This window comes from Carassius carassius, chromosome 16 (genome assembly GCF_963082965.1).
Source record: "Carassius carassius chromosome 16, fCarCar2.1, whole genome shotgun sequence".
NCBI classification, from domain to species: Eukaryota; Metazoa; Chordata; class Actinopteri; order Cypriniformes; family Cyprinidae; genus Carassius; species Carassius carassius.
The window spans coordinates 16,126,771-16,149,025 of NC_081770.1; the positions used below are offsets into that span (position 1 = coordinate 16,126,771).

At 38.4% G+C, this 22,255-nt stretch overlaps 1 protein-coding gene across 9 annotated transcripts in view; it reads left to right on the forward strand.

The window, feature by feature from the left end:
• LOC132159702 (R3H domain-containing protein 1-like) overlaps positions 1 to 12,722 on the forward strand; it is a 45,111-nt gene extending 32,389 nt beyond the window's left edge. For 6 of the 9 annotated variants that reach the window (XM_059569279.1, XM_059569278.1, XM_059569281.1 and 3 more), the window contains 10 exons: positions 821 to 1,066; positions 1,161 to 1,278; positions 4,557 to 4,702; positions 4,794 to 4,945; positions 5,045 to 5,148; positions 7,612 to 7,760; positions 7,842 to 7,995; positions 8,427 to 8,551; positions 8,723 to 8,807; positions 11,397 to 12,722. In XM_059569279.1, coding sequence (XP_059425262.1) covers positions 821 to 1,066; positions 1,161 to 1,278; positions 4,557 to 4,702; positions 4,794 to 4,945; positions 5,045 to 5,148; positions 7,612 to 7,760; positions 7,842 to 7,995; positions 8,427 to 8,551; positions 8,723 to 8,807; positions 11,397 to 11,740 — 1,623 coding nt within the window. In that variant the 3' untranslated portion in view covers positions 11,741 to 12,722. The remainder of the gene's footprint in view (positions 1 to 820; positions 1,067 to 1,160; positions 1,279 to 4,556; positions 4,703 to 4,793; positions 4,946 to 5,044; positions 5,149 to 7,611; positions 7,761 to 7,841; positions 7,996 to 8,426; positions 8,552 to 8,722; positions 8,808 to 11,396) is intronic. The other 3 variants (XM_059569282.1, XM_059569285.1, XM_059569286.1) reach the window with 2 other exon arrangements.
• The last annotated feature ends 9,533 nt before the right edge of the window (positions 12,723 to 22,255 follow it).

Here is a 22,255-nt window from a genome sequence, read left to right on the forward strand (position 1 = left end):
CAAAGTGACGCCCTGGTTTAGTTTCTGAAAGCGTGTGATCCACTTCCACTTCAGAAATATCTCCTTTTGTTGCATAACCAGATGAAGATGGACTCTTGGGCTTCAAATGAGAGAGATTGATTGATTGAAATAATGACCCAATTCTACTTTAACCTTAGTTTTCTAATTATTTGATTTATGTTTAAAAAAAAAAAAAAGAACAAAGTAAATAATATTTAGTGTTACAGTAGTATTAAAAAATAACATATCTGAGATAGTTTTGCTCAAACTCTTTATTTTTTTCCTCACATAATTGAATAAATGAACATTGAATAAATCATATAAATATATATGGAATTTATTTAACTTTCATTTATTAAATGGATATATATATATATGTGTGTGTGTGTGTGTGTGTGTGTGTGTGTGTGTGTGTGTGTGAGAGAGAGAGCAAGAGAGATTTTAAAATAAATATATACACAAATTTTAAATGTATTAAAAACACATTTACAATAGTGTAAATTATAAAATATTTTTCTGACAATTTGAACAAATTAATATTGATTATAAAATGAAAGCTCCATTTTATATAATTTTTCAAACTGTAGCTTTTTTTTTTACAATTTTATATATAACATTTTTTTTTTAAATAATAATAATACGTTTGTAAAACCATATATATATCTTTTTTTTTCTTTTTTCATTGTTAAAAACTATTTAGAATTTCACAAAATGATGATTTATTTGTTTTTTTTTAATCTTTAGTAGTTAGCTTGATCCTTGTCTTCATTCTTTTAAACTAACCTGATCTGTTGTCTTGTGTATTTGTGTGTTTAAACAGCAGCAGGATGGTTTAAGTGCCCAGTTCAGTCAGATGAACCTCGTCCGGCAGCCTTCGGGTGACGCTCCGGACCCCCACACGGGCCTCTACCCACAATCCCTGGTGCTCCAGAACCCTCCGCCCAGCGGCTACATGCTTCCATCGGCGGGACAGCCCATGAGCAGCCACACCTACCCCCATCATCCCCCAGCCGTCAATCAAGCGCACCTCCAGCCGCACGGATACATCCAGCAGCCCATGCAGCAGGTACAGACACACACACACACGTGTACGTCACCCGCGTCACGGGACCGAGGGTTCAGGATAATACGCGCATGTGTGTGTGTGTGTGTCTCTGCAGGTGTCGGCGTGTTACTGCGCTCCGGGACAGTATTCGCACTCCAGCCAACACTACAGAGCGGTGACGCCAGTACACTACAGCGCCCCCCAGAGTCAGACACTGCCACCGCAGCACACAGGTACAAACACACACACACACACACGCAAACTTTCTGTCTGAGTGGGCACTTCCTGCAGGGTTTGTGACTGGAGCGCTGGGAGACGGGGCCGTGTCACTGTATGAGATTCGTAGTCTTTCTCACAGTGAACCGGTCTCTTTTCCCAGCCCTCACTCCTCAACTCTCACCTCTGACTTCTGACCTCTGACCTCCACTGTTCTGCTGGCAGGCTTTAATTACTGGACATTGTGAAAGTATTCATTAAGCACAGTTCACATCAGTCAGGTTGAGCCAGAGAAGAAAAACAAAACAAAACAAATCAAGCAATTATTCATTGCCAAAAGGCTATATTCACGAAAAACAAACAATTAACAAACAAAACAAACAGATAAATATTCATGGCCACATCACTAAAGACTATATCCATAACTAACAGTAATTAAAAAAAACAACAACAACAAAAAAAACCACTAATACGTATTAATTCCTTTGTTACCAAAGGCTATGTTTGTGACGAGCAGTTAATATATACAAGCAAACAAAAAATAAATATTCATTGCCACGTTGCCAAAGGCTATATTCATGATTAACAATTATATAAATAAATGCTGAACAAATAAATATTAATAATATTATTATATAATATTCATGACAACAGCTAACAGAAATTGCTATTTCACCAAAGGCTGTATTTGTGACACACAAACAATAAATTCAATAAATAAATATTCATTGCCATATCAGCAATGGCTGCATTCATAAACAAAAACTATAAGTCCATAAATAAATAAATATTTACTGCCTTATTAGCAATGGCTATATTCACAACAAACAAGCAATAAATTAAATAAATAATTAAATATCCATTGCCATATCAGCAATGGCTGTATTCATAACAAAAAACAAACAAACAAACAATAAATAAATATTATTGCCATATCACCAATGGCTATATTCATAACAAACAAGCAATAAATAAATATTCATTGCTGTTTCACCAAAGGCTATATTCATGATAAAACGGTAATTAAAACAATATTTATTGTCATATTAATATCAAAGGTTGTATTATAAAATACAGTATGTAAGATGGAAAGAAGCAATGCAGTAGCACAAGAATGACATGTTGAATGTTGGAAAAATTAAGTTTAAGGAATAATTAAGTTTTCTACACTCTAGCATCATTCTACAGCATTATTTTTTAATAATGTTTCCAGAAATGCCTTCTTATAATTGAGCTGATTGTGATTGAGCTAGTTTTTATTACGATAGAAACATGCTAACGAGAGCGTCAGAGTGCGTTAGCAGCCGCATGGCAGCCATGCTCATCAGTAAGTGCTGCGTGGGCTGCTTCACTCATATTCCCTGCTGGAGATGAGGAATTGTGCCTTAGAAATCAAATCAGCCTTTTAGTTTGACAGCTGAGTTTTTATTATACATTCAGTTCGTGCAGATTAAAAACTGTAAGTAAATTAATAGAGAGAGGCTGCAGAGTTGCTGTGCGTGTGTGTGTTAAGAGGAAAAAAATCAGACCTGGTCTAAAGTGACATTGAAAGTCCCCATTACACTAGCACTCGAGTGTGTGCTTGTATGGTCTAAATCGACAGGCTTTTATTCTCTTCACTTTGGCCTTGCAAGGGCAGGTAAAAATAGCTGTGTACTCTCACACACACATACACACACACACACACACACACACACACACACACACACTGGAGAGAAGAAGCCGTCCGCTCATCTGTCCTGGATCTGATGAGAGCAGAAGTCGAGGGGAGGATCAGTGGAGTTTCAGTGATCTGCCCCTGTAGAGATCACAGTCCACACGAAATCCCTGCTAGCCTTCTGTGACCAAAATAATTAATATTATAGATAATAATAAAAAATACAGTTATACATATATTTAGTAATATTTAATAACATTATTATTATTATTAACATTATTATATATATTAAATACTATATATATATATATATATATATATATATATATAGCAATTATTACTATATAGTATATTTAAAATATTTTAAATAATATAACAGTAAATAATTAATGCCATTCTATTTAAAATAAATATATAAATAAAATAAGAATTATAAATACAATTCATTTTATAGATTATAGAATAAGACACATTATTATTACTGTACCGATCATTATAAACCACTGTATTATATATTATACATTTTGTTTATATATGTATTCGGTGTAATATTAAGTATTAATTTATTACATGTAATATTTAGTAAACATTATTAAATACTAAGAAAATATATTATACTTTGTATGATTATTATGTATAAACCCATATTGCCATATAGAATTTATTTGTAAATGGATTGCATATTAAACATTTTATTAAATGGTTATTGCATTTAGTATTTCATAAATATGTATTAAATCATTAAATGCATTAAATTTCATCATTTCAATCATTAAAAATCGTTAAATCATTAAATTTATTAAATTTAATATTTAGTAAACATTATTAAATACTTATGCATTATAATACTAAGAAATGATGAAATAATAATACCAATTAATATATTTGTATGTATACCCATAACCCATAAATGAATTGGATATTAAACAGTTTATATTAATTATTTTCATTGCATTTAACATTTAATAAATATTAATATTTAATAAATATTAAATCATTAAATGTTATGTACTACAATAATACAATATTCAATCATTAATTATTATTCGAGCCTGTCATTAAAAACATTTATTAAATATTACTAATTTATGCATTAAAAATGGCAGTAATATTATTTATACTTTTAGTATTACAAATATTATTATTATTTTTAAACCGATCATTATAAACCTTATCAGTCTGGCTCGTGAATTATAACATTCATCCAGTCAGCGTCACTGATTTTTTTTAGAAAATGCATGTAAATAACAGATTATTCTTATCATGGCCGCAATATCGCAGGCGTTACAAACTTGTCTAATTTTCTCGCTGCTTGATGTGCAACAATCCTTAGTCAGCCACTGTTGTTCTTCTGAAGCGCTGCCATTTCCTCGCAAACTGTGAACGGTCTAAGACTCCAAGCACACAAACGTCCATCTGTTCCCGCTCACATTCACACCATCTTTTACCTCATTCCACATATTTCAGTCTTTTCGTAATTAAACTGCGGTTTTTTGTTATTTAGTTATTATTTACAGCTTTAATGTTGCGTAACACTCTGTTTTTGCCCTTTGTCTGTAATGTTTTGCTTCCAGATGTTGTTTGTTGGTCGTTGGCTGTTGTTTCTGCCAACACGTTGCCGTCTTGATGTGTTTTCAGGCTTCCAGACGGTCATGCCCGCTCATCCCCCCAGCTACCAGGGCATGATGGGAGTTCAGCAGACTCAGAACCAATCGCTGGTTGGCTCTCAGGCCAATCAGATTCAGAGCGTGATGGTGCAGTATCCCACAATGCCTCCGTATCAGGTATCAGAGTGCAGCGCTTCACGCGTCTCTTGGTGTTTTCCGGTTTTTCTGTGATTGTGATACAGTGATGTGACGTGTGTGTGTTTGTCAGGTGTCTGTGCAGCAGGGCTCTCAGAGCATTCCTCAGGCAGCCTATCAGCAACAGATCGTGCTGCAGGGACAGACCAATCAGACAACAGCGCCCTCAAACAGCATGCAGGTGTATTACAGCATGATGCCGCCAGGGCAACACTCTAGCATCAGGTAATGCATGCATCCAGTTGTCAACCAATCAGAGTAAAGCCTCGCTGAATGTGATTGGCTCTGTACTGTGTGTCATTTGAACTTCCTGTGTGTGCGCAGCTCGACCGTTGGTTTCCTCCCTCCGCCGGGTTCAGAGCAGATGCAGTTTCCCCGAGCACCCTCCCCCTGTGGCTCTCAGCTAATCACAGGCCAGCATTGCACGGGTATGGTGACCAATCACAAAACAACTACAAAAAGTAATAAGCCTGAGTGGATTTTTTTTCAACGCCTGATTATCCATAATTTTTTCAGTTAACATTTTATATATATATATATATATATATATATATATATATATATATATATATATATATATATATAATATTATTATTATTATTTTTTATATATATATATTTATTTATTCTTTATAAGAGAGAGAGAGATAATATTCTAAATAATTATGAATAATTACTGTTCTATTTTATATATGTTGTTTGCGGTTTTATATTATCCAATTATTTATCCTTTATCCTTTTTAAAGTAATATTTAATGTATATACACGTTTTATTTTATTTTTTACCTGCCATTTTTTTGCAGATAAGTCACACTTGACTGTCAAATGCACTATATAACTCACATTTATAACTAATATTAATAAATCAAATAAATGATAACTCATAATAAAAATGCATGTATGATAATAAAAAAAAGAATTAAAAAAATCCCTCAATAGAAAATTAAGATATGCATTTTAAATGAATGACTAAATATGAACTATTGAAAAATAGTAGTAATTTAATAATTAAATACTCAATAGTAATTTTTTCTATAATTTTTTTTTTTCTTGATCATTTCTTGGTTATCTATGTAAACTTGTTTTAATGGTGTAAACTGAAACTCGCTCTAAAGGTTAATGAATATAGCTCTGCTTCATTTACTAAAGGCAGGTTAGTTTTAATTAGATACTAAGTCTATCTCTCGGTTAATAAGTTAAGCGCACATAACGAGCTTTGAAAAGTTTATTTCTCATTTTCAAAATGTTTTGCTTGGCCGTTTAATTAAATGTTGTTTACAATTCTGGTTTCTGCTCGTTTCCTTACGGCGTTTGTGAAGAGTTCATCACACGTTTGAGAAGCAGTGAGAACAATCGGTGTTTATTTGAATAAACCTCAGTGTTAATGAATGCTCAGCAGCGCGTGTGTGTGCGTGTGTACGTGTGTGTGTGTGTGCGTGTGTGTGTGTGTGTGCGTGTGCGTGCGTGCGTGTGTGCGTGCGCGTGTGTGTGTGTGCGCGTGTGTGTGTGTGCGCGTGTGTGTGTGTGTGCGCGTGTGTGTGTGCGTGTATGCGCGTGTGTGTGCGTGCGTGTGCGCATGTGTGTGCGTGCGTGTGCGCGCGTGTGTGTGCGCGTGTGTCTGCATGTGTCTGCGTGTACGTGTGTGTGCGTGTGTGTCTGCGTGTGTCTGCGTGTGTGTGCGTGTGTGTCTGCGTGTGTGTGTGTGTGTGTGTGTGTGTGTGTCTGCGTGTGTGTGTGTGTACGTGTGTGTGCGTGTGTCTGCGTGTCTGCGTGTGTGTCTGCGTGTGTGTGTGTGTGTGTGTGTGTGTGTGTCTGCGTGTCTGCGTGTGTGTCTGCGTGTGTGTGTGTGTGTGTGTGTGTGTGTGTGTGTGTGTGTGTGTGTGTGTGTGTGTGTCTGCGTGTGTGTGTGTGTGTGTGTGTGTACGTGTGTGTGTGTGTGTGTGTGTACGTGTCTGTACGTGTGTCTGCGTGTGTGTGTGTGTGTGTGTGTGCGTGTGTGGTGATTATGCTGCTGAGGAAGAGGGTGTTATTAATGAGGAAGAGGCGAGACCCACACACTCTTTGACCTTACACTGTTTAATAAAGCACTTTAATTGGTCTGTGTGTGCATTGTGTGTAGCAGTTCCTCATTTTTGTCTGTTATTGAATAATTCAGTAGCCAACGTTGTATTTACTAGAGACACTAGAGAGGATGTGTTTCTGCACTAGTGACAGTTCCCAACTCTAAAGGTTAATAAGAATAATACTGCGCTCCGTGTGTGCCTGAGATATAATAATATTAAGAATAAGAGACCAATTGAATGTGTTTGTTTGACCAATGATTACATTTAGTGTTAGAGAAATTTATTCATTAATATTTTTCATTTAAAAATCATTAGTTTTCAATTATAATAAAATGTGTATATTACACAGTTTAGTTTTTAATGTTAAAGCCATTTCTATTTTATTTACTTTATTACAATCTATTGTTTCTTACTATTTATAATCAAATTATTTAATATTATTAATAAAAATAATACATTAATAAAAGTAACATATTACATTTATGGTATTTCATCACAGTTCGGAATTTAATATGAAAAATATAGTATTAAATCTGTGTATATGTAGTTAAAAATGTAGTTAATAAATGTTTTTTGTTTGATATAATGCATTTTGCTGCATAACAATTAATAATTTAAAATAACAAGTAATATTCTTTTAATTTTATATACATATGCATGTCTTATTTTTTTGTAAAGGTTTTTATTTTACACAATCTTACTGCAATTCTTAATTTAGTAATTGTTATTTTTATGCGTCTTGCATCTCATATTTTTGTAATACACTATATATTTTAATTCACATTTATTTGAATCTACTGAAATCTGTAGTAAGCATTGTGATTTTCAGCTGTTCCTCCGCTGCCCCCTGCTGGTGGTGTAATGATGATGCAGTTGAGTGTTCCTCCCAGCCAGCAGCCAAGAGCCCCGTCCCCAATGCACTGGAAACACAACCGCTACTACAAAAGCGGCGACCTGCTGCCGCAGGACACCACACAGGTACAATCACCTGTGTCACGCCCCATGTGACCTCATTCTCACATGACCCATCAACCGTAACCTTTCTCTCTCGCTTTCTAGAATAATCCACAGCAGCTGCTAAGCCCCTCCCCCTCTTCGGCTCAATCTCAATCACCAGCTTCCACCCATCAGGCCAATATGAAGGGGCCTCGTCCTGGCCACGCCCCTTTTCCCATCATGCCTCAGTTGTCCCGCCCATACGCTCCAGGCCAAGGTGGGTCAATCAGAGTGCATCTAAATTATTTTTATTTTTTTTTGTATTTTTGTTGTAATTTTTTACGGCTTGTATATTTAAGGTACCTTTAATATTTTGTTTATCTTTTCTAAATACATTTGGTATAATTTTGGTACAACTTGTAGGTTTTTGGGATATATTTGGTATGTTTTTGTATAAAAATGTGTATATATTTAGTTTATTTGGGTCATTTCCAGTATATTTTTGTATTTTGTTAAGAAAAAAATTGTATATCCTGGTTTTATATTTATTTCTATATTTGATATGTTTTTTAATATATATTTTTGGTATATATTTTGGTATCTTTTGGTATGTTTCTGCTGTATCTATATTGTTTTATATACACATTTTGGTATATGTTGTATATTTCTGGTATAGTTTAGATAACACTGGTGTTGATGTGTCCACAGGTGATGGCAGGTATCCTCCTCTGATTGGGCAGCCCCTTCAGTATAACCCCCCCATCAGACCCCCACTAATGCACGGCTCTCATGTGGTCAACCACCACCATCATCATCATCTTCATCACCACCAGGTTGAACACACACACACACACACACACACTGTTTTCACACTCACGATCAGGTGATCTAACGACATTCATGCACATCTAGCATCATCTTCATCTCCATTGTCACGTTAAACACGGGGCTTTCTCGTTCTTCATGCACATTGGCTTACGTTCAGCTCTGTTGTCGTGTCTCAGGGTCCTGTGGCTGTCCGGCACGGCATGCGCAGTCGAAGACCCGCAAAGAAATCACTGTCTACTGACATGAGTACAGGAGAAATGGGTATGAAAATCTGAACTATGAACATACAGTTAGATAAATACAGACTCCTTGATGCCTAAAAGACCAAGTTTACAACTCATTAAAAAATATTAACTAGTCTAAAGTGTTTTCACTTTGAGGACATTCCTAAAATGATTTTTATCAGGAACATAAACACACTGGGTGTGTGGTATTGAATATTTAAAACATATCCCCAAAAATGTTGTGGGATTTTTGCCTTGTGATTTAAAGTTTAGAAGGAGAGTGTTAGGAAAGATGTTTTAAAGGTGACATATCACGAAAATCTGACTTTTCCAGGTTTTAAGTGCTATATTCAGGTCCCCGGTGCATCTACCAACCCAGGAAAAGGCTAAAAGATTAACCCAGTAACTTTGTTTTGGTAAGCCTTTTTCTGCAAGCGTCTGAGAAAACGAGCGCGTCTGATTGCGCTGCTCTAGTGACGTGGCAAAAGGATTTCATTATAATATTACCAACCCTCAATCTCTTACGTTTTATACCCAGGGTGCTTCAATTTGGTTTTGCAAGTGACAATGGTGTACCAGCTCTAATGGCATGGTGAAAGTTTGAGCAAAACATGCTAAGGGTTTTGTCTTTGGCTCCACAGACGAGCACTGAACACTGTTTAGAGTCCCAGCTTCAGAAGAGACGAGACAGAAGTGGATTTACTGATTTATTTACTGAATATTGCTGCTGCCACACAGATCTAAAATGAACATGTGATTCATTTCCCAGCTGTTTACCTTCACAGACATAACCGACTGTTTTTGTAACTCGTATGTGTTTTTGACATAAACTTGTGTGTGAAAGAGAACTTAGTTTAGTACTCTAATGCTGCTCAACAGCCGCTTTCTGTCCATGTGCTTCAGATGTGAGCACCCAGAAAACCATTTATCAGAAGTTTAAATTAATATGGTTTAAAACACATGATTTCAGCATGATAAACGTGATAATCAGAACAAAAAACAGATGTTTTTTAGCAGGTATGAGCTGTAATGAGGCAGCTCTGTTCTGGAAAGGTGGGCTGGGAGCAGCAGCTCATTTGCATTTAAAGAGACAGGCCCAAAAATAGCGTGTGTCTGCCTCCACTCAAAAATAAGCATTTTCACAATGATATGATAAATGATCTGTGGGGTATTTACAGCTGAAACTTCAGAGACACATTCTGGGGACACCAGAGACTTGTATTACATGATGTAAAAAGGGGCATAATATGTCTCCTTTAAGAGCATCTTTGATTTAAGCGTGTAAACATGTATGTGCTGTGTATAGTTAAATAGCCTTTATATAATAAAAAAATATTTTAATATAGTAATATAAAGGAAAATCCCACTTTCTGTAAATCCATAAACTAATTTTATATATGTATATATCTGTTTGTGTGTGGGTTTGTTTTATTAACGCTTTTTCCTAAAACTGTTTTTAAATTGAATATTACAAGTTTTCCGTTACGCTAATATTATATTTTGCATTATAATCTACTCTTTCCCCACCATTGACGAGTTATCTCGCCATTTAAAAAGACGGCTTTTCATGTTTTCACTGTTACACACTCGGGGGCGCTATTACACATCCCCTGAATGAGTACAACACCTCCCGAACAAAAACATACGTGGACAGGACGGAAAAACGAGCGATCTCATGTGTAAACAGAAGCGTATTAAAAATAATGCGATAATCAGAAATAGACAGCATATAAATGAAAACTGCATAATTTTATGGCGTAAAATATTGATCCAGGAAGTGTTATATGTCTGTGCAAGCTTTTGAGGTGTTGATGGAAACGATTTACTGGATGTATGCTTTGATAATCGTACTGAATATTATCCAGATGTAGGTAGTTTTTTATAAAAATTAGATTTTCTCACCTTTTTGCTCAAAATTATACATTTTTATGAAACTGACCTATAGTCAAGTGTTGATAAAAAAGAATGCTTTAAGCTAGAATAAAACAGATTTTATTATTATTATTATTATATATATATTTTTTAAGTAGATCTTTATTTGGGTGTATTTGCGTATTCAAATATTCATGCCGCAAAATATAGTGTAGGCCATCAAATTTTATGGAAAATTACCAAAATCGCTGACGGTGATTTTGTTCAACAATGCTGGCGGAGAAAGAGTTAAGTTTATGCATTTCAAATTGAATTAAACCATGTTTACCTTTGAATAATGGCATTAATAATAAAGATATAAAAAATAAGATATAAATATGAAAACATTGTATGTATTTATTTGTTTGTTTATTGGAGCTCATCCTATATGTGTACACTAATGAATAATAACAGAAATATTGAGATAGATTAAATGTTGTCATATGTAAATGGAAATAAATATATTTCTATGTTTAAAATGTATATAAATATATATAAAAAAACTATTACAATACTGGTATTAAAATTGGAGTGTAATGTAAATGTAATGTCTGGTAATAAAATGTACGTTTATAATATGCAATTGTAATAATAATAATACCCAAAAAAATAACAATACTGAACATTTTTATAGTTAATCGAAATAAGTGCATGCATCACTGTGACTTTTGTTAAGCATGATCAGTTTTTCACTAAGATGATTTTGTGTGTCCAGACACCGGGCGTGTTTTGGAGGTGACCGATCTTCCGGCTGGCATCAGTCGAGTGGAAGCGGACTCTGTTCTGGCAGAACTGAGTAAAGTTGGCGCTCTCATAAAGTGGCTCCCCAAACCTCCGTCCCCCAGCCAATCAGAGGGAGCGGACGTTACAAACTCTGACCCTCCCAAACTGCCCCCTCATGACCTGGCGTCCACGTACACCATCCTGGCCTTGTTCCCGTCGAAATACATGGCACAGCACGCGCTTCAGAAACTCAGCTGCTCCGTCTCCAAATTCAAACTGAGAACTAGCAAGGAACATAACGAACAGCACACGCTCGCCAGATCCAGCTCTCAGTGAGGCCACGCCCCTTCCCCGCTCTCCACCAATCACCACCATTGCCTCAGGCTCACTTCCTGCCATTTCAGTCACACCTTCCTGGTTTTGTTTCTTATATTTTTTTTTGTCTGTTGTGTTTGATTGTTTTTGCAGCACTATGGCTTGATCAAAACGGGTTTCTTTCAAATGGGGTTTTCACGCTATTTTGTTTAAAAAAAAGTTTTAATGTTGTAGTTAAATTGTTCTTTCACGGTTTCAGTTATCTAGCTCTATACACACAAAACCAAAACGAATTCAAATGAGATATGTTTGGCTTGTTTTTCTGTTCATCTTGAATAGATCAGGATCGCAAAACTGAAACCGGAGCATGTTGTTTGGGTTTTTTTAACGCGAATGTCACATCATACGAAACAAAGCATTTTTTTTTCTTAAATGGAAATAAACAAGCAAACATGCTACAACTGACCCATGAACATGAAAACGGGACACAAGGGAACACTTTTCGACTGTGCCTTTGAGCAGGGATGCACTGTTTACGCCGAACAACGACAAAGCCAGAAAAACAACATCCAAAAATGTGTAATTTATACTGTAGACGAATCCAAATAAGCAAGTCCTTTTTTTTTCTTTCTTTGGCCGAGTGTCGTCTTGGTTTTTTGGCTCTCCAGTATATGGACTGAGTGTTTTTGAATTTTTAACTTAATTTAAAACGATGAAAACGGCGCAGCTGCCAAATGGAAGGTTTTATCGCTTTCTTTCTCATTTCCTGTCTTGAGGACGATGGACAACAGGTTTTTAGGATTCTTATCTCATTAAAAGTCACTGGAATAAAAGTTTGCACTCTCTCTCACGTCTTTTCCCCCTTTTTCTCTCTCGTGCGTTTTTTTTTTTCCCTTATTTTATTTTCGTTGCAAGATGCGTGGACTATGAAAGGCTGTAAAATGTTTTGCTGGTGCAAAGTTGTTTTTATCTCAGTTTGAAACCAATAAATGTTTACACATAATGGTTTCCCCCCTCTTTAACATTCTTATTGACTACAAACATAAAAAATACATTTTTAAAATATATATTTTATCATTTTGCATAAAATGTAAGTGTGTGTGTGTGTGTGTGTGTATATGTGTGTGTGTGTGTGTATATATGTATGTTTGTGTGTGTGTGTGTGTGTGTGTGTGTGTGTATATATATATATATATATATATATATATATATAAATATATATATATATATATATATATATAATGAAATATGTTATAATTCTGCCTATATTTTAGATTTAAAATTGTATTTCTATTTAATAAATATTTTTTTGTTTGTTTTTCATTTAAATAACTAAAGAATGGGTATATATACACATTTCCTAATTGTGACATTCATGTCATTTAACAGCTTAACTTGTATTTTACTCCCAATTTGTTAAAAAGTTGTAAAATATATATTTTAAATATATTTATTTTTTGATTCCATGTATCTTTTAAATTTAAAATCAAAAATCTTTATATATATATATAAAAAGACATTTCAACTACACTTTTTTTCTTTTTTTAAGTTAAACCTTTTTTTTTCCTGCGTTGTGTAAATGAAAATGTTAAATTGTTATTATTGAATTGTTTCTGAAACTATAAATCTCATGTCAAAACTGCGTTTTTTTATATATATATAAAACATCCAAATCAGATTCTAAAGGGCCTCAATGATATCTGATAGTGAAGCTTCCATTTTAGATCCTCACAAAATGTTTTGTTCTTTTAGAACTAATTGTTTCCCGTAGGTTTGATAAATTCTTGAAGAGCAGAAAAGGATCCTGGTAAGTTTTGTAGCTTAATTCAGTCCATCCATAAATGTCTATATTTGGCACATTTGTCAGATCATTTCTGAAGAAAACAAGATGAGTTGACATTGACAAAATGATTTGTTGCTAGACACCACTGTCCAAACTCTAGTTAACTAAGTGGGGAGAATCAATGAATGAATCAATTTTATTAATTTATTTTACATTTGATATTCAATTAATAGAATTAAATAATTAAATAATTAGCTAGTTGCAGTACATTAAACAGAAATTATTCAGACACTTTGACCAGACAATATTTTGCTTAATTGTTTTTCTTTAATTGCTGATGTGACTTTTTTTACACCACAGACTGAACAAAATTAAGCATTTTTTTGGTAATTGGTCGATCTAAATTGGTAATGTGTAATTTTGTACTTAATTTTAACAGCTGAGAGCTGTTCAACTGAACTCATTACATATCTTTCTATCAAAGTTATCTGACATTATCAGGATTAATCTGTTTGGACTCTTTGAGTTCTTGTCATATTTTATTACCATTTTATTACCAACTATAGCAAATAAACGGAGAGAAATGTTGAAGGTGCCTGTATACATTTTGGTTTGACTTTATATTTATAAAGTGTGTGTGTAATTTAAAGCTGAAGTAGGTAACTTTTTTAAAAAATATATTTGTGAAACCTGTCATGTCCTGACAGTAGAATATGAGACAGATGACCTGTGAAAAAATCAAGCTCCTCTGCCTCCTCCCAGTGGTCCTATTGCCATTTGCAGAAATTCATCCGCTCCCGGTAAGAAACAACCAATCAGAGCTGCGGTCCGTAACTTTTTTTGTGTTCAAGATTTACAAATTGTATATAATAAGCGAGTACACCATGAATCCATTTTCCAAACCGTGTTTTTAGCCTGTCCTGAATCACTAGGGTACATCTATAATAAATGTTTATATTCGGACTATTTTAGATTGCTTCGGGGGTACCGCGGCGGAGTAACCCGGTACCTTTTTGATTCTTCATAGACATAAACAGAGAGAAGTAGCTCCGTCTACAATGTTCTTCCGCAAGACGCAAGCAGTTCTGTTTATTAACCGCTAGAGCGTCAAAAGTTACGGACTGCAGCTTTCATAGACATATAAATATTTATATGTCTTTGGCAGCTTTAATGTTATTTGATAATGTTTCAGTTTAACCCATGAAGACCCAAATAGTTTTTTTTTTTATATCTGATTTTAATATTTAATATATATTTTTTTTAAATAAAAGGAAATATAAATTGATTATTATTAATAATAAATGACCATACAACTCTACTTCTCTCCTTTCTGAGACGTCAATTCTCCCCGTTTTGCTATCTCTGGACCAACTAAAATATCATCATTAAATTTACTTTTAATTCAGAAATGAATTTTCTTCAGAAACACTTGGTCTACATAAAAGAAGGCGCGAATTTAAGTTTTAAATAAGAGATCAAAAAAAAAAAAAAGGTGTCATTCAAACTTAAACGAAATAGATACACTATACCTAGTGCCAGTGGCGTAGCCAGGGGAGGGGCCTTGGGGGCACTGGCCCCTTCTGAAAACTGATTGGCCCCCCAGTGTGCCCCCACCCTTCTACTTGTCTGTCACTCACAAATTCAAATCATAATCTTTCAGTTTAGTAAATAATTCATGATTGCGTTGCGATGCTTCTCAAAGAGGACCAAGAATAGCGAGCTGCTGTTTTCCAAGGAAAAAAAGCACACGGTAAGTTGATCTATTTTATATAGCTTATGTTTTTCGATTAGCGAGTTGTTGCAGTGCAAGAAGTGTTTGATACTAACGTTAAGGTCTTTCGGTGTTAGACAGACCAGGTTCGATGACGATGTTATCTCCTAGAGCAGACCAAGATGCTAATCATTATATTTACTATGCTCCTTTGATGCAGAATGTAAAAGGGGTTTACTGCGTTACGATTTACTTATTTTTCGGCCGAACGCGCCGATATAAGCAACAACTCAATTTAAAGCAATGGTTTAAAAAAAGTATAATTGAAATTCTAATAAAGTCATTATTGAATCATGCAGTCGATTAGCGACTTTTTTCACTTAAAGGGGTGGTTTGGGATTTTTGACATCGGACCTCATTTTTAGGTCAGCCTGGTTGTTATTCATCAGTGGAGACATTTTTAAAAAAAAATTATCCAGTCCTTATATTTGGATAGTTGGCCGATGCTAGGCTAGCGCGAGTCAATGGGTATATGTTAGCCAGCCATTAAAAACCGTTTTACCCACTCCACAGTGCACCAAACGCAAATCAATTATAACACTAGACTATCGATGCAAATGTCCGTTGAGAGAATAATGTTAGAAATCAAACTTACCTTTCATCTCAATGATCCTAAAGGAACTAGTTTCTCAGCCGCTGCGGAATTTTACTTTGCTCCGGCTCTACTTTGCTCTGCTTATGTGATGTTAGTGATAACAGAGCCCGTCTACGGAGAGCCTTGGCACTCCCTATTCAGCCCCATTGTATTGATTTTGGTTGCAGTTCCATTAGAATTCCACTGGGGGTGATCGCGAGCGAGTGCAGACTGAATGGGAGTCAATGGGGCTATACGGCTAAATGTGTCTCTTTCACCCGATTGCCGTTGAGAAATCTCAGATTTTATTGTAGGCTTTGCAAGTTCAACATAGGTTATACGTCGAAAGTTGAATGAACCAGTACTTATGTCCTTTCGATTTCTTACAGGTGGGGCCGTTGTTGGCCGGAACAAGCTAGCATTCTGCTAATGAATGCTGATTGGTCAGTGACGGACTTGCGACTGATTACGACCACAGACCCCGCTTGATGGCACCTGAAGCTAAAGCAGAATCAGAAGAGCTCGAGCCCGTCTGAGAATGTCCAGAGAATGTCTAATGTAGACGGGCTCTGGAATGTCTGACATTATCTTAAGGAGGACTTTGTCGAAGTTAATTTTTGTGTACTGTATTTATATTTTGCTGCGGGCAATTTTATTTTCATATCGTTATAAATGTATTGTAAAAAGTACATGGGAATAAATGTAATTTGAGTGTTTTTTTCTATTCTTGTGTTCAATGTGTTTATATACATGGTAAGGTTATGGTATGACAATCTTAAATAATCCAGTCAATATCCCGCTCAAAAACATTTCAATGATCATAGCATAAATTAGAAATAAAGAAAATGCCTCGTAGATGTGCAGCAATGCATTGTTCCAACAGTGGGAATGGACTGTCATTCTTTTCATTCCCCAAGGACAAAAAAAGCTAATGTTCTTTCTTGCTCCTGTATAAATGGTCATAGGATACCGGCACCTGGGCGGGAATGTTGGCAAAAACTGGAGCGCGGGTAAAATCGCGCATGACCAGAGAATGTCTAATAGGAGTCCGCGCTGCCAGAGCCTGTCTATTAGACTTCCTCTGGCGCTTCCAAGTGGTTGGGTGTCGAACACTTAACGTACCTTAACCAATTGTTCCATACAGATCGTTTGTTTACGATTTAACAACTTCAGCATCTGCTTAGACTGTATCAGTGGTGTGCACAGACCTCCGGGGCAGGGGCGGAAATTGCCGTAAAGCAGACCCTCTGGCAGTGTGAAAATATGTGACGTCATCACATTTTTGAACGCTTTTTTAGAGCAGATAAGTGAACTTAAAAATGCAATTTTCAGCTGAGTGTATTATCTTAGCCCCCCCCCCCCTTTTCGAATACAACATTTAAATTACTAGACAAAAAATTATATCCTGAGAAAAGTGGGTTTTGAGGGGTATTTCGCCATAGACCTCCATTCATTCTGCACTCGCTCGCGAGCGCCCCCGCATGGATAGAGACGTGTTACTGCAACCAATCCAGAACCCGGAAGTAAGCAGAGAGTGCCAATTCTCTTCCTATTAGACATTCTCTGGTGATAATCAGTGTGCCAGCAGCAGGTAAATACACTTGCGTCATGTGTGGACCGGCTCACTCGGTTGCCTAGGTAATCAATATCACTCTGCTGCTGCTGTCGACAAGGCTTATGATTACAGGGAACAAATTATAACTAATGCAATGTGATGAAAGGTAAGTTTGATTTCTAACATTATTCTATCAATGGACATTTGCATCGATAGTCTAGTGTTATAATTGATTTGCGTTTGGTGCACTGTGGAGCGGGTAAAACGGTTTTTAATGGCTGGCTAACATATACCCATTGACTCGCGCTAGCCTAGCATCGGCTATCAATCCAAATATAAAGACTGGATAATTTTTTTTTAAAAATGTCTCCACTAATGAATAACAACCAGGCTGACTTAAAAATGAGGTCCGATGTCAAAAATCCCGAACCACCCCTTTAAGTGAGGTGACGAAACAAATCGTATGGTGTTTATCTAACGCTCCACACTTGAGACTTTTTTTTATAGTCTATGGGTGCAACACATGCAAAAACCTAGTTTTTTTTACTGGTCAATTTTGAGATTTGGGGCTGTTTGTCTTCAATAACATGTCTTCTTTCAGGCTTGTGGTGGAAAAAAAAGTCCAAAATACACATATAGGTCTTTATTTTACTACACCTTTAGTCTATTTGCGTCTGTAGATTTCTCATAAATTCAGTTGGCGTTCTAAATCACCATGGTGCTCCGCGATTGCTGTCTGCACCCTGGAAAGCTCTCTCTCTAGCTCTCTCTCTAGCTCTCTCTCCTGTACAATGTTCTCGGATCCAAATATGGTCATTTCCTTTTCATCAGCAACCAATTGTGAAAGTACAATGGGGCATTTAACACTAAAAGTGAATCTCATTGGCTGATGCCAATTTCCGACAACGTGATTCGTTCAGACGCATCACGTGACGTGCTCTGACATTTCCACAGTGTTTTTGACAGTTCCCTTTCATAGGTCACTTCAATGCTGCGGTGACGTCACCACTATGGGAACACCTTCGGTGTGACGAATGTCTGAAGCCCTATACCATCCCGCCAATCCTATTGGCCAAATAGCGCGTGGCACCGCCCATGCATGCGTACGCATATATATACCTGGTGCCGCGCGCCATTTCACTCAGATTTCATTCCTTCAGTAACGAAGCGAATCTTCTGTGCCCTATTATCTCGTGTTCAACAGCGATCGTCACAAGCAGTATTCTCCTCAACCGTGGACGCGATGAGTCAACGAAAGGTAGGAGCCGTATGATGGGTTATCAAGAGGAGGCACTTATGAGAGGTTCGTTGCAGCCTCTCTACAGGTTCTCTCCGGCTACAGTAAAAAATATATATATATATAAGAAAGTATCCGCGCTCTGGAGTGTATTTCTTAAGTCGCCTCGCGTCTAACCCCCACCGTTTCGCTTCTGCGGTCGCCGAGGCCCCGCACGAGGTGTTGGTTAGGGGCGATATGTGCGGCTTGACTATGAATACAGTGATGCACTGTAGTTCCATGTGCTCGCTCTCCCCCACTCGAGCGCGTTAATCAGCAGTTTTGCTCTTCAAACTATGTTTGTCCGAGCTGCGGCCTCGAACTCTGAGTAGGCTCTGGCCGGCATACGCGGTTCTCTCCCTCCGAGCGGACAGGGGAAACGCGCCTCTCCTTCCTCAGTGAGCTATTTATGTGGCTACTCGCATGGTGGATTACGGCTCACACAGCCGCCGCGTTTTCGCTAGCGGCTTGGCCAGATGTTTATCTTGTTGGATCAAATCCTGCCGTGGACACGCTTCAGGAATATATACAACGAAACGCAGCGAGTTTGATGCACACGCTTTTCTTCATGTTAATATGCCAGGGACTATGCCCTTCACTGAGAGCGCTGTCGGACTGCTAATGCACATCTACCCTCTCACTGCAGTCCCCACACTCTAACATTTGACTGTCTCTCAGCAAAGGCACCTCGAGCGTCATTTAACTGAGCTCTCATTCGCGCGCCCCTCAGACACTCTGCACAGTCCAGCCTTTAAGGTTTGAGGGACGGCGCGGAGGCTGGCAAAGATGGCCAGCGTATGACGGCTCACACAGCTGCCGCGTTCTCGTTAGCGGCGTGGCCCGATGTTTATCTTGTTGGATTAAATCCTGCCGTGGATACGCTTCAGGATTATACACAACGAAACGCAGCGAGTTTGACGCATGTGTTTTCCTTAATGTTTGCCAGGGACTGTGCCCTCCACCAGAGAGTGCTGTTGGACTGCTAATGCACATCTAACCCTCTCACTGCAGTCCCCATACTCTACATTGTCTGCCTCGCAGCAAACAGTGCTTCGAGCAGCATTGGATTGAGCTGTAATGCCAAACGTTCCCTTAGACTCTCTGCGCAGTCCAGCTTTCAGAATTCGAGGGGCGATTCAAGGGTCCTGCACAGACGACCCATTTATGACGGCTCGCACAGCCGCCGCTTTTCGCTAGCGACAGAGCCCGATGTTCAATCTGTTGGCCTAATTCCTGCCGTGGACACGTTTCAGGATTATACACAACGAGACGCAACGGCTCTTATGCATACACTTCCCCTGTGCACAAACGCCACGAGCTTTTCGTGACCGGACATTTTAACATGTATGACAGCGTTGCAGGAAGCGGGAATTTTGCTTCCTGCAACGCTGTGTGAACGCTTGCCCGACCTTTCTATATGGGTGTTACGCACGATTTATCACGGATACACCATTCAGTTTCAATAAGGCCCGCCTCCTTTCCGCAGAATTCTTTCCACGGTGGCGAAACCGATGGAAATAGCGGTGATGCGACAGGAGATATAAACTCTGCTGAGCAAAGGGGCTATAGAGGAAGTACACCCCTCTCAGATGGAGGCGGGGTTTTTTTTTTTTTTTTTTTTTACAGCCGTTATTTTGTGGTACAAAAAAAAAAAAAAAAAAACACTGCGAATTACGACCCATTCTGGATTTACACCATCTGAATCTTGCACTCAGGCCGAGAAAATTCAAGATTTTGATGATCATCAGGAGACTCAGGAAGTTCCTCAGATTCGCTTTAGAGGGCAAAGCGTATCAGTACTTCTCAAAGTGCATGGATGGAGCTCTGGCCCCGTTGCGGCTCCAGGGCGTTCGTATTTGAACTATTTTAGGCGATTGGCTGGTGTTAGCGCAATCGCAGACTCAAGCACACTCTCATGGGGATCTTGTGCTGAATAATTTAACAGCCTGGGCTTACGCATGAAATCCAAGAGAAGTGTTTTAATCCCCTCTCAACAGATAACCTTCTGGGATTAGAGTTGGACTCTCGCGCTATGACAGCGAAGCTTTCTCTCCCGCGCACTCAGTCGATTGCATCATGCATGCGGCGCTTCAGAGCAGGTCGCGCAGTGACAGTGAGATTGTGCCTCAGTTTTAGGTCTTATGGCAACGGCATTCCCTGTAACTTGTCTGGGATTACTTCACATGCGCCCTTTTCAGTGGTGGACGAAAAGATGGAATGTTTCACCCCGTTGTCTTCCGCACCGGACGATTCCGGTGACACGGCGGTGTGTGATGTCGCTAAAACTATTAATTCTCCTGACCGGAGTTCGGCTGGGGATTTGCGCTTCCCGTGAGACTGTCACGACGGATGCGTCTTTGACCGACTGGGGAGCTGTTTGTCAAGGGACACAGCGGTTGTGTCATACCTGAATCATCAGAGAGGATTATGCTCTCACCCCCTGTGCAGGCTGGCGAGACATGTTCTTTTGGTTTCAGAACAAAATTCTATCAGTCCGAGCTGTTCATGTCCCCGGACGTTGGACTTCGGAGCGAATTTGCTATCCAGGCAGACTCTGGAGCAAGCGGAGTGGGGATTGCACCCCCAAACGGTGAGTCTCCTATGGCAGATTTTCAGGGAAGCGAAGTGATTTGCGTCGAACATGACTACGCATTGCCCGCTTGGTTCTCCCTATGCCCTCCAGCACCCCTGGGCTTGGATGCATTAGCCCACAATTGGCCCAGGACCGGTTTGTATGCGTTTTCCCCCAATCCGTCTGATTTCGGTAGTATTATGCAGAATACGGGTGGACAGGGTGGAACAGCTGCTGCTGGTGGCTCCGCGGTGGCACACACACAGCTGTGGTTTGTGGATCTGATCAATCTGTTAGCGGGCTCTCCATGGAGATTCCCCTCAGACAGGATTTATTATCAAGCACAGGGACTGATTTGGCACCCGAGGCCAGATCTATGGAATCTGTGGGCGTGGCCTCTGAGCGGAGTGAGTTCATATGTCCCGGTCTTTCTGCTGAAACTACCGAGACTATACTGAATTCTAGAGCAGCTTCTACGAGACGCTTATATGCTTTCAAGTGGAGACTGTTTACGACCTGGTGTGAAACTCATAATATGGATCCAGTTTACTGCCCAGTGGCGTCAGTACTGGAGTTCCTTCAGGAACGTTTTTCGGAAGGAGTGACACCAGCTACCCTAAGGTTTACGTGGCAGCCATTCAGCTTACCACGAATATATAAATGGTGCCTCAGTGGGCCGTCATCCACTGGTTTCTCGTCCATACAGGGTGCGTGACGGCTGAGGCCTTTCCGCCCCGTGCGAGTTCCTTCATGGATTTTCCATTGTGTTGCATGGTTTATCAGGGCATCTGTTTGAGCCCTTGGAAATTGTTCCGGATAAATCCTGACTTTTATAACACTATGGCTTTATCCTCTCTCAAGGGAGTTGGGGATTTTCAGGCTTTTTCTGTCTCATCCTCGTGCATGGAGTTTGCACCGGGCTCTGTGGAAGTGTTGTTGCGACCAAGGCCTAATTATGTCCCTAGGTCGCATCTATCCCCTTCGCTTTCAGCGGGTGGTCCTGGA